Here is a 17,856-nt window from a genome sequence, read left to right as displayed (position 1 = left end):
CACTGGAGAAGCTCACACACTTCCACCCTTATGAGCTACCAGGTATGGCCTCAGCGGGCCTCTGTGGAGGGAGATGGGCAGTTCCAGGACGCAGCAGAATGAACAAAGAAGATAACCCCTTGAGAGTAGCACCGTTGGCAACACTTAGCTTTTGTTTCTTTCCTGCCTTGCACATAATTGCTACAAACAACAGAAACCGAGTAGTGCTAATACGTAACTATAAGACCACAAAACAGTTCAGGCCCAGAGTAGAAAATGAGTTTCCTTTCAAATGCCAACACAGATCCAAGGGTTATCTAAAACCCAGGATGGATGTGGGGAGACCAATGCTGGCCAGGCTGGGATCTGGGATCGGCGGGATAGAGTACCCCAAATTAGTACTGATTACTAATTTGCCAAGAGCCAGGGAGAGCTGAAAGGGGCCCGTTCTGGTCTCAGGGGAGTTGTACCATTCACGTTTTAAAGAAAAGTACTTCCTGGTGAAGGATTTCACTCAGGCAGCTCCGTATTTACAGAGCTGTAATTATTCAACTCACAAGGATTTAACAGTTCGTAGAAAATCCGGAAGTCTAAGACAGTGCCGGAAATTTATTAGCCACTTAAATATTTGTTTATGAACAAACAATGGAAAGAACAAAAATCAAAGGACGAATGCAGCACCTAAGCCACCTGAGTGTCATGTAATGAACTCTGAACAGCAATGAAAGGTCTCTCCAGATAGGGGCTGCCCACCAGATAGAGTGGTTTCATGATTGGTTGTGTCCAACCAGAGAGAACAGGTAACACGACACAGCTCTCCACTCCCAGGCACCTGACAGGAACCAAAAGTCAGGCACGAGAATGTGCACAGAGGCACTGTCGTACCAGCAGAAAGGAAACTACGCAAATGCCTATCGATGGTAGAACAGACTAAAAAAACAAAGGCGACCTTTAACTACACGCAACACAGATAGGTCTTGCCTTGCCAACCACCTTCTGGTTCTTGATCTGAATGCGGGTTACACACATATGGTCAGTTTGTGAAAAACTTCCTCCCTTATGACTCGGGCGTCTTTCTGTATTTACGTGCTATGTAAAAAAATAAAATAAAATAAAGAGTTCAAAAAAATTAGGGAGTTTGAAGTGGTCTCAATCCCGGCAATCCCAAACTTGAAATAATAATAGCACGTGGGAAATCAGAGCCCCAGACATGCCTGTTGATGCCGAAATTAAAACAATGCTCTTGTTTGTTTGTCTGAAATCAGGTTCACCAGCCTGAGCTACCAGGGGCCTTGTTAGAACAGGAGACGGAATCACGGCTCACAGCAGCACCCCAGATCCTTAAAAACAACAACAAAGGGTGGGCAGGCAGGCTTACGGAAGTGCCCTCCCTGGAAAATACGCCAGCTCTCCCCCACAGAAAAGGACAACTGGAAACACAAACAGCTGAACCTCAGCGCCATCGGCTCTCTCCAAATCAATTTATTTTTCAGTACAAAAGCTAGCAAGTAGTTAGCTTACCTACATTACCAAATCTCCTGAGGACCACCGACCACCCTCACACAGACAGCATGCTTCTGGGCTTGTATTTCAGGAGTAAAAAGCCCATTAGGAGACTAAGTTGGGTCTTATTTGGTTGAAGGCACTGATTAAAAAAACAAAACAAAACTTTCTAACTAACTTCTTCCTTTCCCCGATACTGTTGGTACGTCCCTTTTCAAGTGAAACTCATTGAATTTCAACTAAACTTACTTCCTAAAGATGCTACTCTCCCTTGAAGACTATTATCTGAGAATAAGGTAACGGTAGCTTTGGTGAGGCTGTGTCCTAAGCTGGAAATCAATATGGTTCTATTTGCGAAAGCCTGCTGAATGTTGACATTTCTAAGACCAAACATAAATCGCTTGTGAACATGGCCGGTAATTATTTGGAATTCTTCTCCCAGAACCATGAAAAGTGTTTCCCACCCTTAAAAAATGAAAAATAAAAAGCAGCTTCTAACCACGATGCTAATGACAACCAGACGGCATGAGCAGTTTTAAAGAGGAGACAGTTGCTTGTGTAGAAACACTGTACAAATACTCCAACACTGCAGCCCAAAAAAAGACAATCCCCATCAAACAGCGGGAGAAGTGTGAAATTTGCAAATGAGCCCCTGGTTAAACAAAAACACCAATCTGTTCCCAGACAGCTTAGGGTGGCCACCTGTTCCGGGCTGGTGGCAAGTTCTGATTACCAGTGGAAGAAACAATATCTAAGCAATGACAGCCCCCTCTTGGGCCCTGGTCCCCACCCTCGAGCCTATATTTAGTCTGCTCTTCATGGAAAATGTTCCGACCTCGCACACAGACAAGCTCTTGGGCTGGTTATTCAAAGGGTCCATTAATAACCTCTTCTGGCCGGGGGGGGGGGGGGGGGGGGGGGGGGGGTTGGGGGGGGGGGGGGGGGGGGGGGGGGGGGGGGGGGGGGGGGGGGGGGGGGGGGGGGGGGGGGGGGGTGGGGGGGGGGGGGGTATTTGCTCTCTACTCGACTGCCATTTACCTCCTTTTTTCTTCTCCTCGACTGAACATACCTACTTAACCTTCCCTCTCACACCGCACCCCAAAACCTTCCCCAGGGGGGGGGGGGGTGGTATTTGCTCTCCCTCCCGCACAAGCCCCAGAGGCAACCAAAACACCCCCTTCTGGCCTTGATCAGCTGTGAGCAGGAGCCCAGGGAGGTGGAGGGACTGGGCCCAAACTGCCCTGTCTCTGGATGGGTCATTGCTGTATCTTGGGTAAGTCACTCCACACACAGCCCTGCAAGCAGGCTTCCCGCACTGTTAGAAGAACCAAAAATCCCCGTCAGCCCCTCAGGGGCACGGAGCTCCCAGAAGAAGGGGGTCCAGCGCCACTGCACATGCAGAGCCTTGCCCCATACCCTGCACAAAAATAACAGATGCTGCAGAGATTGGAGATTAATATCTGCACAGTGCATTTTGCGTCTCAGAGAAAGGTACTTAACAAAGGGAAGGAATTATGCAGCTAAGCACCAGATCAGAACCCCCGAACCCTGGATTTTAAAAATAACTAAGCCTGATCCGCTTTGCCAAACTCAATCACTTAAAGCAAAGGATTCAAAGGATCTGTGGTGTCGGGAGAAGGGGGGCTGGGGGACGCGGGTTTGTGTGAACGTTGAGAAACACGAGACAAGATCAAATCAGTAGTTAAAACAAGCCAGAGCGAGACTCACAAACTATAAACACCTGCGGGGGACACAGGAAAAAAGGATGCAAACTAAGGGATTTTAGTCTTAAGAAAATAAAGAGCCTGCTTTGGACAAAAAAAACACAGTGGTCGTAACAGGGCCACACGTTCTGTTGCAAAGGTTCCTGCAGCCGCTGTGGCTGCTTCTTGCTTCTGAGTCACTTCCTTCAGGCTCCCTGACAGCCCCCCCCCCCCCAAGCTGCTAATAACACACAGCTCTCCTCTTTCCCTGAAATGTTCTTGTAGCTCCAAACCAGCGATACCAAAACGCATCATCTGCCAAATTATCAGAACAAGGGAATACTGAGGAACCCCATCTAAATACATCACACACCGGAGGGCACGCACGCTAAATATCAACAATCTCCGAGAAGACAGGAAGGAAGGTCCACAGAACAGCAGACTAGGACTTAAAGGACATGGGACATCAGTGGTCCTAACTCCCTGCAGGATCCCCTTGATGATGTCCATCCCACCCATCCGACCACTCCCTTCACAGGGCACTCACTCCTCATCAAAGAGGTAGTGTGGACATCGATGTCAATTCATTCGGAACCGGCTTTAAATCCCTCCTCCACTAGGTTTAAGTTCTGTGGCCCTAAGCAACCCCCTGGCAGCTGGCCCTCCCCTCACCTGTAACCTGCACAAGAGGAGCCTTGGAGAGCAGGGCCCAAAGAACATGCCCCTTCTGCTGGAGCTTTTCCATCCACAGTGACACTTCTCAAAGTGCGGTCCTGCACCAGCAGCACGGGCAGCCTCTGGAAACTCGTTCGAAAAACACATTCTTGGGCCCCACTCCAGACCTAGAGAATTAGAAACTCAGGGGCTGGGGGCCAGCAATCTGCTTTCCCAAGCCCTCCATGTAATTCACACGTTCGGCTTGGAGAACCAGGCGGCTCTCCGTGTTATAATGAAGACGCCACGTTATGTCAGCTGCCTACGTCTGACCTTCGCTTACACCCAACGTAAAGAAACACCAACGTTTTCTGGAGAGCCTGGCTGAAAAAGGTGTTAGGATTCAGCAAGCAGATCCTTCCCTTTCCCTCTGCACACTAAGGAGAGCTCACTTCCGCCCCAGACACCACATGTAGCTGGACTCATTTCCACCCAAGCCAAACCCCGTCGGATCCAAAAGGTGCCCGGCCCTAACGTCTGTACTCCTGCAGCAGGTTTCAAAACACCTTCCACTTCTGCCAGAGGGTAAGTGCCATTCATACAACCAATGATGGGCAAAAAGACCCAAACTCCAGAGAAAATGTTAGCCCCTCTGGCAAGCAACCCCTGGGCATCCTGAATCACTGAGGAGATTTAAAAAAAAAAAAAAAAAAAAAAAAAAAAATGAACAGGACCTTATTTCTGCCCTCGAAAAGCTCCCAGTCCTTCGGGCTGGAGCTGAGCCAAAGGAAGCCGGGGACACGAAGCAGGGGGCCTGAGTTCTGCCTGGGAGAGGTAGGGGAGACACTGCCCTGAGCCAGGTTGGGAGGGATGCCTGGATTGGGGAGGACTTAGATGCTGGTAAGGTATGAAACTTAACCTGGAAGCCAGAACCGCCAGCCCATGGAGGGAGAACTGTTTTTAAGGAAGAAACCGCAACATTTGTATCAATAACTAAAAGGCCCCATACCTGCACCCTTTGATTAAACTTGAAACATTTCGAATACAGTCCAAACTGGCAGAGAAAAATTACACTCATCCAAGGCAGGAAGAAGTATTTGTTCCCCAGACACGTACGTATGCAACAACCAGATTAAATAATCTTCCGTATGGAAAGCAACTCTTACGAGTTCTACCGTGGTAAGCAAGGCTGCAGAGAACGTAATACTTGCAGCCACGTGCAGCATCTCAAACCCTTCTCGTCTTGGGCGAAGGGAACACGGACATGGAACGGTTTGCACATACAGCCCACAGAAACCATCAAGAACCAGGACCTCTATCTCCAACTCACAAGGCGCTACGGAGCCAGCGGAAGTCACACCAACCCAGGTCAACTCTCTGGGGCAAGTTTCCCACCCTCGGGGGTGGCATCATCAGATCACCAACAGCATGATGGGAGATGATATGGGGGAAGCACGTTGCACTCTGCTGTGCACAGATGCTCGGCAATGCCGCTGGGCCATGGGATTAAGTGGTCCCTCGCCCCAACTTCTCAGGTCCCCCCCTTGCTGGGGCTCGGGCCTTGAAGCCTTCTGTCAAAGCGCCCTCACCAGAGCAGAGCTCTGCGGGTAAGGACCGGGCCACTGTGCCTCTCTGAAGCCTTCAAGAGGAAGCCACGCAAACCAGCGCCAGGGCCAGTGGGGAGCCTGGTTCCCCCTAATCTGCCACCTGGTAAGGGTGGTGGGGGGCCCAACCGCCGGCCCAGCTCAATGAGCCTGTGTGTTGTCATTCCCCACCACGGCTCGGCTGCTGGCAGGCCGAATCACAACGTGCGATGCTGAAAGATGCATTATCCCTAAGAGAAGAACAAGTTTTATTTAACAAGGAAGGCAGCTGGCTCATTTACCTCGGCCCTGTCAACCCAACACACTTTCTAAAGGAGAACCCGAGGGGGGAACCCAACAGGTTGTCCACCCTGGAAGGCGCAGTTCCGGACTCATTTCCGGGTGTGGAGAACACCCAGGCTACAAGCTGCATTTCAGAGCACGCCACACCCCTGTGGGGAACCCCGCAGATCTGATCGGGTAAATGTGAAAAACAGCCGTGCTTCCCTAAAAGCCAGAGATCTGGGAGAAAAAATAAATCTGAGTCTGAAGTGAAAATTGGAAAAAAAATACTTTTTTTTTTGGACAAGGTAATATTTTAAAACAAAAACAGAATCACATTTCCCATGCCCACAAACAGGGTCACAGACACATTCTTATTGGGGAATCTTGGTGAGCTCTTTCAAATGAGATCGTGCAATTCAGCCCATCACTGAGACACTTTTCCAATCCAGACCCACTTACGATCACTTTGAAATGAGCTTTGAATGGACGTTAGCTACACATCATTCCCTTTGACAAGGCCAGTCCTCACGCCAACAGCAAAAATTCCTGAAAACGCCAAAAAGAAAAGAAAAAAAAAGCAGGAAAGTTTTAAATAAATGATGGCACAGCCAAGTGCTGGATTATCACTCCGAGAAACTGTCTCTCCAAAGTTTCTCGTAACAGTGGAAAGCGCTCCCAATACGTTCACCAAGAAGCTCTGAAACTATGAATCCAATGTTGTGTACGTACACACAGGCCTAGCTGGATGGTCCCTGAGATGCAGACTGTTTTCCGTTTGGCGGGACAAACGATTTTTAAACCATCTGCTATGATGTACACATACTTTCCTGATGGGAAGTGGCTCTATTTTAAAATTCAGAAAGACATGTACTTTGCCACTGTATCACCCTAACCCGCAAGGCTCTCAGGCAGGGCAGATCCCTGTATGCTCTGAGTTAACTCCGCCGCTCCAGGCACCTGCTCCCTTACAGCACGGGGCTCCTGCAAACAGCTGTTGTCTCTGGGCCCCGTGGCAGTGCTCTTGGTTTCAGTAAGAGCGAGTAACCCAAGCCCTGCACAACTACACAAAAGTGTTTCTGCACAGTGTTCTTTGCATAGCAAAAAAATGTCGCCCTGCCAGAATTGAGCAATCCTCTCCACTTCCAAAACACTAAGAGCACAGACATAAATCACAACCGTACCTTAAAACTGGCACAGAGCAGGAGACCGTGTCATTATCGCAAACGGACTGGCCTTCCGTGAGAAGGGGCAGTGGAAGGTGCTTTGGGAGGCTACAGACCAAGGCTCTCCATTCAAATGATCCTTTGGTTCAGACCAGACTGAATGACCTCAGTCAAATTATCCCTCCTTGAACGGCCATCCTTTACCACACGAAGATAATGAAGCTGCCCCACATTCTCACGGGGTTGCTGCGGGGCCGCACAATGAGATTACAAATGCAAGAGTATTTCTGCTAAAGTTCTATACAAATGAAAGGTGGTATCATTGCTGATAACAAGGCAAAGAACAGAAGAGCATTTGAATGGCTCCTAAGCTCCGTTCACAGCCAAATGCAAAACAGACATTCCTTTTTCTAACAGAAAAATAACAGCAACATCAAAGCCCCAACTAGGATTCGTTCACTGATTCTGAACCTTATTAGAAATGACAAAGATTCCAGCCAAGAAGGGGCTTAACTTGTCACATGGTAAAGGTACCAAGGCAAGCTACCAAAAACCACCATCTAGGAACCACGTGATTTTTTTTTTAAGAGAGAAAGAAGCGAAAAGAAAAATGTAACCACATCCTCTTGCTAGAAAGTCAGGATGCTTTGCTGGGAGTGCTTGAGACCCCAGAGCTTGGCTTCAAGAATGAGAAATGAAAATGAGGCGTCATGAATCACTCAGCTAGAGGTCTCTGCACAGCCACTAGGTGCTCTCGGTCAGGTGCATTCAATCCTTGTCTCGAGCTTTCATCATGTTTCATCAGACTTCTGTGGATGCAGCCAGAGAGCTGCAGAGAAACCAGGGAAACAGGCCCAGTGAGTGCCTCTCTCACTTTGACCACCACAGAGCCAGGGCTCCGGCTCTAGAGGAACCTTCATGCAGTATCACCCAGGCCACCAGCAGGTGCACACTGGTCCCACGGCCCCCCACAAATCCTGTCGCAGGCACGTGGAGAGTCTACCTCTCGAGGAATCTGGAAACATCTTACTTACATCACCAACAAGGCGGCCGTGTGGTCTGACAGCCAGGTCCCACACAAGGCTGGAGCACTGCTCAGGTCCTCCCAGTGAATTACGGAGTCCCCTACGGACATAGCTGACCAATCAGCAGCCCGGCCGGGGCACTGTTCGAGTCCGTGGGGCTGCCAAATGCCAAGAAGGTCAGCACCACATCCACCCTCCCCATCTAACTGGCCAAGCGTCAAAGCAAGACACTCTGGGGCCAGTTGCACAGAATGCACGATGCCAAAGCAAAGCCTTCCTGTGGTCGATGCCCTCACAGATGGAGGGGAGCTGGGTGACTGCCTACAGCCAGGCTTTTGGACAATCTGCTGCCAGGCCTTGGAACATTCTCAGTGTTCCTCAACAGCGGCCCCAGTGGCCTTTGGTTACAACAGTCGGTACCGCTGCCCACCCTGCAGGCCTTGTACCATCTCTGGCCAACCGAGGGGGAAAACATGCTGACTGAGCATGGCTGGGGTAGAACTCCACACTGACTGCCCACCTCGTCCCCCAGGTGGATCTCGGCCGGACCAAAACGGACAGGGCAAGGAGACAATCCTGAAGCCTAGTATCGGAGAAATAAAAGCCATCCCTAATCCCAAGAGAACACAGGCCCAGGAGAGGCAGAGCTCCGCACCTCTCCTGTAGCCAGCACCCTCGACCAGCGGGAAGAGTAAAGGGCCTTCCGGACATATAAAAGTGAAACCCAGAGACTGAGGGACCACCCCTGTGCTTCTGGTAGGGCTCCTCTTCTAATACGACCCAAGACTTTTGGGAGAAAACACTCTATGGAGACCAGCCTTTGCACAGAGGCAGGTGGACACGCTCCTGGATGTGACACAGCCTGCCACCCGGGCTGGCTGTCTGCAAGGGCTCCATTTGGCGGCCTGCACAGGGCCCCTGAGTGGGGCAAAGACAGGAAGGGGGCGGCCTGGCCCCAACTAAACACGCGGGCCAGAACCCCCAGCCCAGCAGCACTTCTCAAAACGTCTCCAGCGTCTGGCAAAGACGCTCAGCCCTGGCCTGGTAACCTGCCACGGGTCCGGTGGCACCAACCCCTCCGGCTGCCTTCCCCCACCCCCACCCCCCGCCCCGGCATCGGTCGGGTCACTAGGGCGGCCCAGGACGCGGCAGCACCGAGCCACTTTCACACAGGAGAGAGAGACTCCGCTGCCCATTATCAAATGAACGCCGCCGGTCCAGCCTCCCCGGCCGAGCTGGCGGCGCCCTCGGCCTCCCCCCCGGCCGTCGCCCGGCCTTGCAGGACAGGAAGCAGGGGCAGCCGCGTGCCACGGCCCGGCGCGTGTGTACACACGCACGCACACACGCGCGCGCGCGCACCCCGCCGCGCCGGGGGCGCCCGCTCCCCCGCGCTTTCCAGAAGCCCCGCGGCGGCCCGGCCCTCACCTTCGATGGCGATGACGTGCTCCCGGATCTGGTTCTGCAGCACCGGCTCCTCCACGCGCTCCAGCAGCTCGTAGATGGAGTAGATGTTGGGGTGGACCGACTCGAAGCGCTGGATCTCGGCCCGGATGGCAGCCGAGTTGGCCAGCTGCTGCTGGTAGTTCATGGTGCAGGCGCCGCGCCCGGAGCCGCGCGCCCCCCCGCCGCCGCCGCCGCCGCCGCCGCCCCGCGCCCCGGGGCCCGCGGGCCGCCGAGCCCGGGGCGCCGCAGCCCCCGGGGAGCCGGGCCCGCCGGCGGCGGGCGGAGGAGGCGCGAGAAGAAAGGACCGGGCGGAGCAGGCGCGGGGCCGGCCCGCGGACTCAGTTCATGGCCGGGACGCGCGGCCGGCGAGCGAGCGGGGCCCCGGCGCCCCGGGTCAGCGGGCCCCCATGGAGCGCGCCGCGGCGGGCGCGGCCGGCCCCGGAGGAGGCTCGCTCGGGCGCCTTCCTGCGCCGCAGCCGCCTTCCACCCCTAGGCGCTGCCCCGCCGAGCAGCCATTAAAGCCAGGCAGCCGCCGCGCTCCGAGCGCCGGGGCCGAGGGCCGCCCCCCTCCCCGGACAGTGGCCGCGCCGCTCCGGGCGCCCGGCCGCGGCGTGGGTCCGCGCGCTGCGTGCTGCGCCGCCCGCCGCGCCGGGGCCCCCCGCGCCGTGCCCGCCGTGCGCCGCCCGCCGAGCCGGGACCGAGCCGCAGGCGCCGCGCAAGCCGCGGAGCCCGCTCCGAGCGCCGCCCGCCGCCTGCCCGGCCGGCCCCCTCCCTGGCACGCAGGGCTCCGGCCCACGTCGGCCCCGCCTCCGCCCGCGCGCCCCGCCCGCCCGCGCGCTCGCCGCCCTCCGGCCGCCGCCGCTGCGTCCTCCGCGGCGCTTCCCAGCGCGCCGGATCCCGGGGAATTGCGCCAGGCTCCGCCCCGCGCCCGCCTCTGGGCTTCCTGGGACTTGTAGTCCGCGCCGCGCCGCGCCGCGCCGCGTCCCTCCTGGCCGGGACCGCGGGTAGGCAGGGGGCGCGCGGCCGGGGCCGGGGGCGGGCGGGGGGGGGCGCGGGGAGGTCCCGCGGGGCGCACGGCCCTCCCCGCGGGCCCCTGCGCTGCCCTGGTGCCCTCGGGACCGGAAGGCGGGGCGCGAATCCGCCCCCGCCTCCGCACCCACGCGTTTTCCTTTCCCAGCGGCTGGCTCCGGAAGGCGCTGCGACCCGCCGGTGTCCCACGGCCGGGCCGGGTTGGCTTGCCCCCCCACCCGCATTTTTTAACTTTTTGCCTCTTCAGAAAGTGACCTGAGTGCTTCCCCTTAATGAGGGAAATTTCTTCGCGAAGGCGAGAAGCCGCCTTACCCGGGGGGGCGTGGAGTTCACACTCCACGGGTGAACTGAAGTTTAAACGTGGGTGCGAGGGGGGATGATGTACCACGGAGGCTTCCTAGGCATCCTTTCCCCTTAGACAAAAGGGCTGAGAGGTATGGATTCTACGGATCGTACTCCGCCGGCTCCGAGTGGGTCCCCAGTCCCCTGTGAACCCCCACCGCAACCCCCGCGTAAGCCCAGCCCCGGGACCCCGCGGAGCCGGACCGCACTGCAGCAGCGGCCTGGGCGCGCAGAGGGCTCTCCCCGCAAGCAAATGGGGTCGTTGCAGACGTGCGGAACACCAGGGCCAATCGGTGGCCCCACGGGGCCGGGTTTGTGCGCCCTAGGCAAGTCCCTGCGCCCCACCCACCCCAGTGGTCCTTTGGAAACCGAACAACGCCGCCCAGCCATCCCTGAGCAAAGCCGGCTGAGCCTTCCCCGGATTCGCCTGCACCCTGCATATTGCACCCTGATATCCAACCTCGCTGGGCTCACAAGCCCCCCCCCCCCCAGGCAAATGTGCCCATCATCTTTGGCATTCTGAGCCTTTGCTCCTGCCCTCCTCCCTGATATCCAACCTCGCTAGGCTCGCAAGCCCCCTCCCCCCCAGGCAAATGTGCCCATCATCTTCGCATTCTGAGCCTTTGCTCCTGCCCTCCTCCCGGTCCCCAAGTCCCGTCAGGGTTCCTGACATACTTAGAGTTCACTGCTCCATCTGTGATATGCCTCTGGCTTTACACTTATTGTAACTAACTAATAACCGGGATGCCGTCATGTGGCCTCACTTTACTTAACCTATCAGCAGGCGTTGGTCACTCCCTCTCCTGGAAACCCCTTCTCCTGGCTGCTGAGATAACGTGCTCATCAGGCTTTCCTACTACTTCCCTGGCTTCTCAGCCCCTTTTGTGATTCCTGCTTGCTTCCCTAACCTCTGAAATATGGAGGGAGGTGGGGCTTGTCCCCGGGCCTCTTCTCTTTTCTGTACGCAGTGATCTCTGTCATTTGGCTTTGAACATCACACACAGTACAGGTTCATGAACCTCAGATTCATCTCTCCAGCCCAGACCTCACCCTGAATAACAAATGCGTATGCAACTGCCTCTACATCTCTGGGACGCCCGCTGGCAGTTTAAATCCAACATCTCAGGCTGAACTCTTGCTATCCCTTCCCCCTGCTCCTCCTGAAATCGTCCCCATCCCACTTATGGGCAACTTCTCTCTTCCTTTTGCTCAGGGTAACAACTTGGTGCCATCCTGGATGCCTCTCCTCGTGGCCCAGGTGGTGTCAGCTATACTCCAAAAGATCCAGAATCCCACTGCTCCTCACCACACCCTGTCACCACTGCTGTGTCCTCATCATCTCGCCTCTGGGTTATCGCTAGGTGATTGATCTAACCATCCATCTCCCTGCTTCTTACCTTGTGCCCTTACAGTCTATTCTCAATAACAGTCTATTCTCTGATGAACCTTTTAAAACCTAAGTTAGGTCATGTGACACCCCTGCTCAAAACCCTCCCATGACTCCCATCCCACTCAGAGTGAAATCTAGCTCTCACTCTTGCCTCCGAAGCCGTATAGGCACCAGTGCCTGTCAAAAGCTATGCGGGGTCTGAGCATTTCCCCTACTGGTAAGCTAACAAGTTAGCGTGCTGCAATGTCATGGATGCCTGCAGAAGACAAGAGACTCCTGGGTCAGAAACAAAGGACTTTATCATTCCCAGCAATAGCAGCAGCTAGATCATCAGCACTTTCATGCGCCATTTCACTGAGCCCCCTTCCCATAGGGCCACGAGGTCCAGAGGCACACTGAGTGGGCTGCCCTAGAGGCAACTCTGAGCTTAGAGAACCTTTTATATGGAAAGTAAGCGTGTCTGCCCTTAACTGTGAACAGGAAACACTATCTCCATCTGCCAAGGCTGTTTGCCCTGCAAAGGATCTTGAAGAGGTGTTTCAGAGCAAAGACAGTCCGTGTCTCTGCCCGCAGATGGGCAGAAGGATGAGAGACCAATGAAGGATGGTCTGTCCTCTTTAGCCACACTGTGGACCTCCTTGCTTTCCTTAAGCACACCAGGCACATCCCCGCCTCAGGTGTTGCACTCGGTGTTTCCTCTGTCGGGAATATGCTTCCTCAGCAACCATGTGGTTCCTCCACTTACTTCACGTATTTGTTCCAAATGCACCTTCTCAGGAAGGCTTGGCCAGACACCCTGTCTAAAATGGTGTCCCTCTTCACCAATACTTCATGTCTCACTTCCTCACTGTGGCAGGAAGAAGATGCCCACATCCTAATCCCTGAAACCTGTAAATATGTTACCTTTCATGGCAAAGGGCTTTGCAGATGTGATCAACTTAAGGATGCTCAGATGGGGACATTTTCCTGGACCGTGTGTGTGGGTCCAGTGTAATCACAAGGGTCCGCATAAAAAGGAAGCAAGAGGGTCAGTGTCAGAGAAGGAGATGGGAGTCCAGATGTGGGGGTCAGAGAGAAAGAGAGAGAGAGAGAGGTTGGAAGATGCTACATAGTGCTGGCTTTGGAGATGGAGGAAGGAGCCATGAGCCAAGGAACGTACGCAGCTTCTAGAAGCCGGAAAGCCAGCACAACGGATCTTTTTCTAGAGGATCCAGAAGGAACACAGCCTTGTTGACACACTTGTGGCATGTAACTTCCAGAACTATAAGGTAGTAAATTTGTATTTACACCATTAAGTTTGTGCTCATTTGTTTCAGCAGCAGATAGGAAACTAATATACTTGTTTTATGTTTTTCTTAGCACTTCCCTGTCTGAGACAATACGTACTTTACTTATTTATCTTAGGTAGAGTCTGTGTCTGCCTCTAAAATATAAGCTCCACAAAGGCCAGGATTTTTGTGTTTTGTTCCCTATTTGATCCTCAGCACCTGTAAGAAGTGCCCTACATAGTAGATGCCCAGTAAATGCTTGTCAAACGAAGGGCTTCCCCATTAAATTGTAACTTCCATGAAGACAGGACCATCTCTCATCTGCACAGTTGCTTGGTCATTGCAGGAGCAATAAATAGTCAATAAATTAATGAAAGAGCAAACATCTCTCAAAAAGTAAGACTCTCCTCTTGCCACGCACATAGCAGGTATTCAACAAATGTTAGCCAAATTGAAATGAAAGTCCGTTTCCCCAGCAACACGAGACCCAGTGGCATTCACCAGAAGGTTACTTTAGCTTCATCGTATGCAAATACAGCCAAGAATTCTGGCCATTTTTGATATGATAGTCCTTCCTAGGACTTCTATTTATGAGTGAAAACCTCACTATGAGACCAAGCTGGCCCTCACCGTAATGAATTTCTCCTGTGACCAGAAGAATCCAGGAAAACGCTAATAACCATCCCATTCATTCATTCATTCATTCATTCTCTCATTTCCTCATTCAGCCAATCTTTGTTCATTTACCTACTAATCCTGGGCAGGGTGCCACGTTCTAGGAACACAAAGATGAAAAAGATGATACCTGCCTTTCATGAGCTCACATTCCAGGAGACTATCCGTAGAAGAGGCACTGCTTTCAGGGTTCAGCATGTGAATCCAAGTCCAAGATCATGACCAGAGAGTAAGTGAGGACAGCTGTGGATGGAGGCATCCATGAAGACCCTCCACACACACACACATGAACACTGAGTTCACACACAAACACATCCCGTGGCTGAGTTAGAGTTGGGTGAATAATTCTGGTAATGTCCAATGAAAAGTGGGAATTCAGGGCAATTCTGCGGGTGACCGGCCATAGACCTACACGTTCTCTCACAGCACAGCAGTGCAGATTGGGTGGTCCATAGGAATAATTTTACAGCCATAACCTTAAACATCAAAATGCTCCCCATCCCCCAACCCACAGAGCTGCCCTTACACCCAGCTATTCCACCTAAATCATCTCTAAGAAGTGTTTTAGAAAATTCATGATGTATTATGCGTCTTTGGATTTTTTGTGTGCTTGACCCATTTGCCCAAGCTTGATTTGATTTCGTCGGATTATTTTGTACATATGGTTGAAGGGCTGCGAGATTTTGATTTGGCATGTGTGTGGGCTGTAATATGACAGAGGTCAACTCATCTCATGGGGTCATCTGCAGAGGGCAGTGGGGAGCTTTGGAGAATCAGTGTCCCATAAAGGCTTTGGGCTCCTGGGGAAGGTGGGGAAGAGTCGTATAGAGGTAGGAGAGAAGAGCAGGGACCAGGAGGAGGGGGAATTCAGAAAGTGCCCACATCACATTTCCTCATCTTGCATTTCCCCCAGGACAGATTTTTGCCTCTGGGGAAATGACTCTGGGATGGAGATCAGAACACACCCATAGCGTTTGTAGTTTGGGCACTCGGCTGATCTTGGCTGCGCTGTGCAGGGCCATTTGCTTCTACCCCACGTAGCTCTCATTCTCCCCCTGGCACCATAGGCTAGACCAGGCAGGTACATCTGTTAGTAACAGCGGAAGTTCAAGAGAACAAGCCCCAACGGGCAAGCGTATTTCAAACATCCGTAAGCAAGTCACAAAGCTGAGCCCAGAGTAAGGGGAAGGAAGCATGGCCCACTCCCAGTGGGATGGCCCTGCGAAGTGACTGGGCAGGTGTGGATGAATAATCCCGCTACTGGGAGGCAGCACAGAGTCGGCTCCTAGCCTGGTCTATCGTGCCATCCTTGGCCATGCAACCCCGTGATTCTGTTGACATTGTGTTCATCGGTCAGTCATTTGGCCCAGGGAGGAAAGCAGTGACATGTCACAGGTGGTCATGAGCATGAAATGATTTATGTGTCAGGTGCTTTGCAAGGGAGTAAGCGTTTCCGTGAGCCTCAGTTTTCCTAGCTGTAAAAGATAGATGATAATAATACCTAAAACACAGCTTTCGGGGCCCCTGGGTGGCTCAGTCAGTTAGACATCTGACTTCAGCTCAGGTCACGATCTCACGGTTTGTGGGTTCGAGCCCCACGTCGGGCTCTGTGCTGTCAGCACGGAGCCTGCTTCGGATCCTCTGTCTCCCTCTCTCACTGCCCCTCCTGGCCCTCAAAACGTAAAACATTGAAAAAAATTTAAACACAGCTTTCCCAAGTTCACATAGCTATTATAGGTGACTGAGTCCGGATCTGTTTGACTCTACTTCCCTGAGGGAATCATGGAGGGACGTTGTGCACCTTTTCTCTATGCGTGACCTCCCAACCATCGAATGCAGCAAGGACAGTGATGCAGGATGTCTGAGAGGGGCTCATGTACAGCAGGGCCACTTCTGCTCGTCTTTTCCTCCTCTTCCCCGCGCTTCCGGCCCCTTCCGCTTGCCCTTGGCCACCACGTTGTGAAGAATCTGAGCCACATGAAGATGCCACATGTGGATAAGACATCGTTCAGATGACTCCAGCTCTCCTGCTGAGGCCCCAGCTGCGAGAGGGGGAGAAACCTGTCGTCCCTCTGTGCCTCGTCTGAATCCCTGACTCACAGAAACTCGGAGACATAATAAATGATTCTTTCCGTTTCAAGCCGCTACAGTTTGGAGTAGTTTGTGCCATAGTAATAGATACTGATAGACAATCCTTGAACCCTGTGAAAATGTCTGAGAATCGTGGCGCGTATGGGAGAGGACGTGTGTAAGACGTTTTCGTTCTTGAGTCATCATTCATTGAGCCTTTACCCCGAACCAGGGACGCCTTGAGAGAGAGCCCATTTTCCCCACCAGTTCTGCTTCTCAGCTCCAGGCGGCCCTTATCTGAGGGCCATGCCTCATCCTCATCCAGAGCAGTATTCTCTGTTCTCTATTGCTACCCAAACTTAATGGCTTCAACCACACAAGTGTGCTATTCTCTCCTTCTAGAAGACTTCCCTGGGTCTCCCCAGACTGCAATCAAGGTGTCAACGGCCACGTTCATTTCCACAGGCTCTGGGTAGGATCTGTTGCCTTCTTGCCTCCCAACCTCTTCAGGCTGTCCTCGCTCCCTGGCTTGTGGCCCCTTCCTCCATCGATGTCACAGCCAGCGAAGACGAGTGGAGTTTTCCTCACATCACATCACCCTCTCCTTTGTTGCTGGCTCTTGCTTTTTGGAACGTCTGTGATTCCATTGACCCCACATGGATAATCCAGGATAATTTCCCCCTCTCAAGGTCATCTTATTTGGAAACTTAGTTCCACCTGCAATCTTTGTTCCTCTCTGACATGTATGGTAACATCTCCAAGGGTTCTGGGCATTAGGACACGGACATCTTTGGGGAGGAGTTACATTATTCTGTCGGTATCACAGTAACAAACTCTGCCATGGTCCAATAGGCAACATCTAATACTGTTGTTGACTATTTGGTGTTGTCACAGGTAATAGTTGCATTGAAACCCATGAGTAACCAGAAGAGTTTTCGGAGGAAATGCTGGGTTGCCGCAATCAGCCTTGGACCCGCTCACAACACTCAATTGCCAGGTAGCTATTTGGGATTCAGGAGATCTGGGTAACCTGGTAAGTCACCTGCCACCAACATGTTCAGGACCCCACACAGGACCCCGTGGCCCCCAACCCAAGGTGAAGGAAAACGGAAATACAGACGAGCACGGCTTTTAAAGGCTCATGCCTTTCTGTCTTTTATGCTGGCATATTTAGGTCAGTGAGTGGTTATTCGTAGGGTTAGAAGAATATCTTCCTCTTATGAAAAGTAAACAAAATGAGCAGTACTGTTTTGCGTAAGGTCCTTTTAAAAAGATTTCGCATGTAATAGATAGCCTTAAAATTAATTTAATGAACGATGTATGGCTTTTATCTACATTTCCAAAATCCCACCAGCAAGGCAAATGGTTCCTACTTGAAATCCAAGTTTTACCCCTCCACGTGTCATGAAAATGAGGATGTGGTTGTTAAGGGCTCTTAGAAAGTTTTAGGGATAACAGACACAGGGCAAGGGTAAATCAGAGTTCAAAGGGATAGGGCAAATTAAAACCGAACGCTGGATGTTACTTTTCTCAGAAGTTCCTTGGTCACGGCCATTGGGATCCCTCACCTTTGATCTTTCCACTCAGGCCCCTCCCTTCTCTTGGGGCCATGCTCCTCTCCTCGCCCATCTTGAATTGCCAGGAAGGAATTTGCCCCAAACCACGATACTGTGTGGTACTCACTTTGCCTCTTTGGATAAAGACCAAGGGGGCCAAAAAAAAGGTCCATCACTATATTCCTCTG

At 52.8% G+C, this 17,856-nt stretch overlaps 1 protein-coding gene across 5 annotated transcripts in view; it reads right to left on the bottom strand.

The window, feature by feature from the left end:
- The window catches only part of AGAP1 (ArfGAP with GTPase domain, ankyrin repeat and PH domain 1), a 552,763-nt gene extending 543,223 nt beyond the window's left edge, over positions 1-9,540 (bottom strand). For 4 of the 5 annotated variants that reach the window (XM_043578237.1, XM_043578238.1, XM_043578239.1 and 1 more), the window contains exon 1: positions 9,321-9,540. In XM_043578237.1, coding sequence (XP_043434172.1) covers positions 9,321-9,483 — 163 coding nt within the window. In that variant the 5' untranslated portion in view covers positions 9,484-9,540. The remainder of the gene's footprint in view (positions 1-9,320) is intronic. The other variant, XM_043578240.1, reaches the window with a different exon arrangement.
- Positions 9,541-17,856: the final 8,316 nt, after the last annotated feature.

The sequence above is a fragment of the Prionailurus bengalensis genome, chromosome C1 (genome assembly GCF_016509475.1).
Source record: "Prionailurus bengalensis isolate Pbe53 chromosome C1, Fcat_Pben_1.1_paternal_pri, whole genome shotgun sequence".
In the NCBI taxonomy this organism is placed as follows: domain Eukaryota; kingdom Metazoa; phylum Chordata; class Mammalia; order Carnivora; family Felidae; genus Prionailurus; species Prionailurus bengalensis.
Note: the sequence above shows the minus strand (reverse complement) of the source record. Positions and strands in the feature narration are given on the sequence as shown.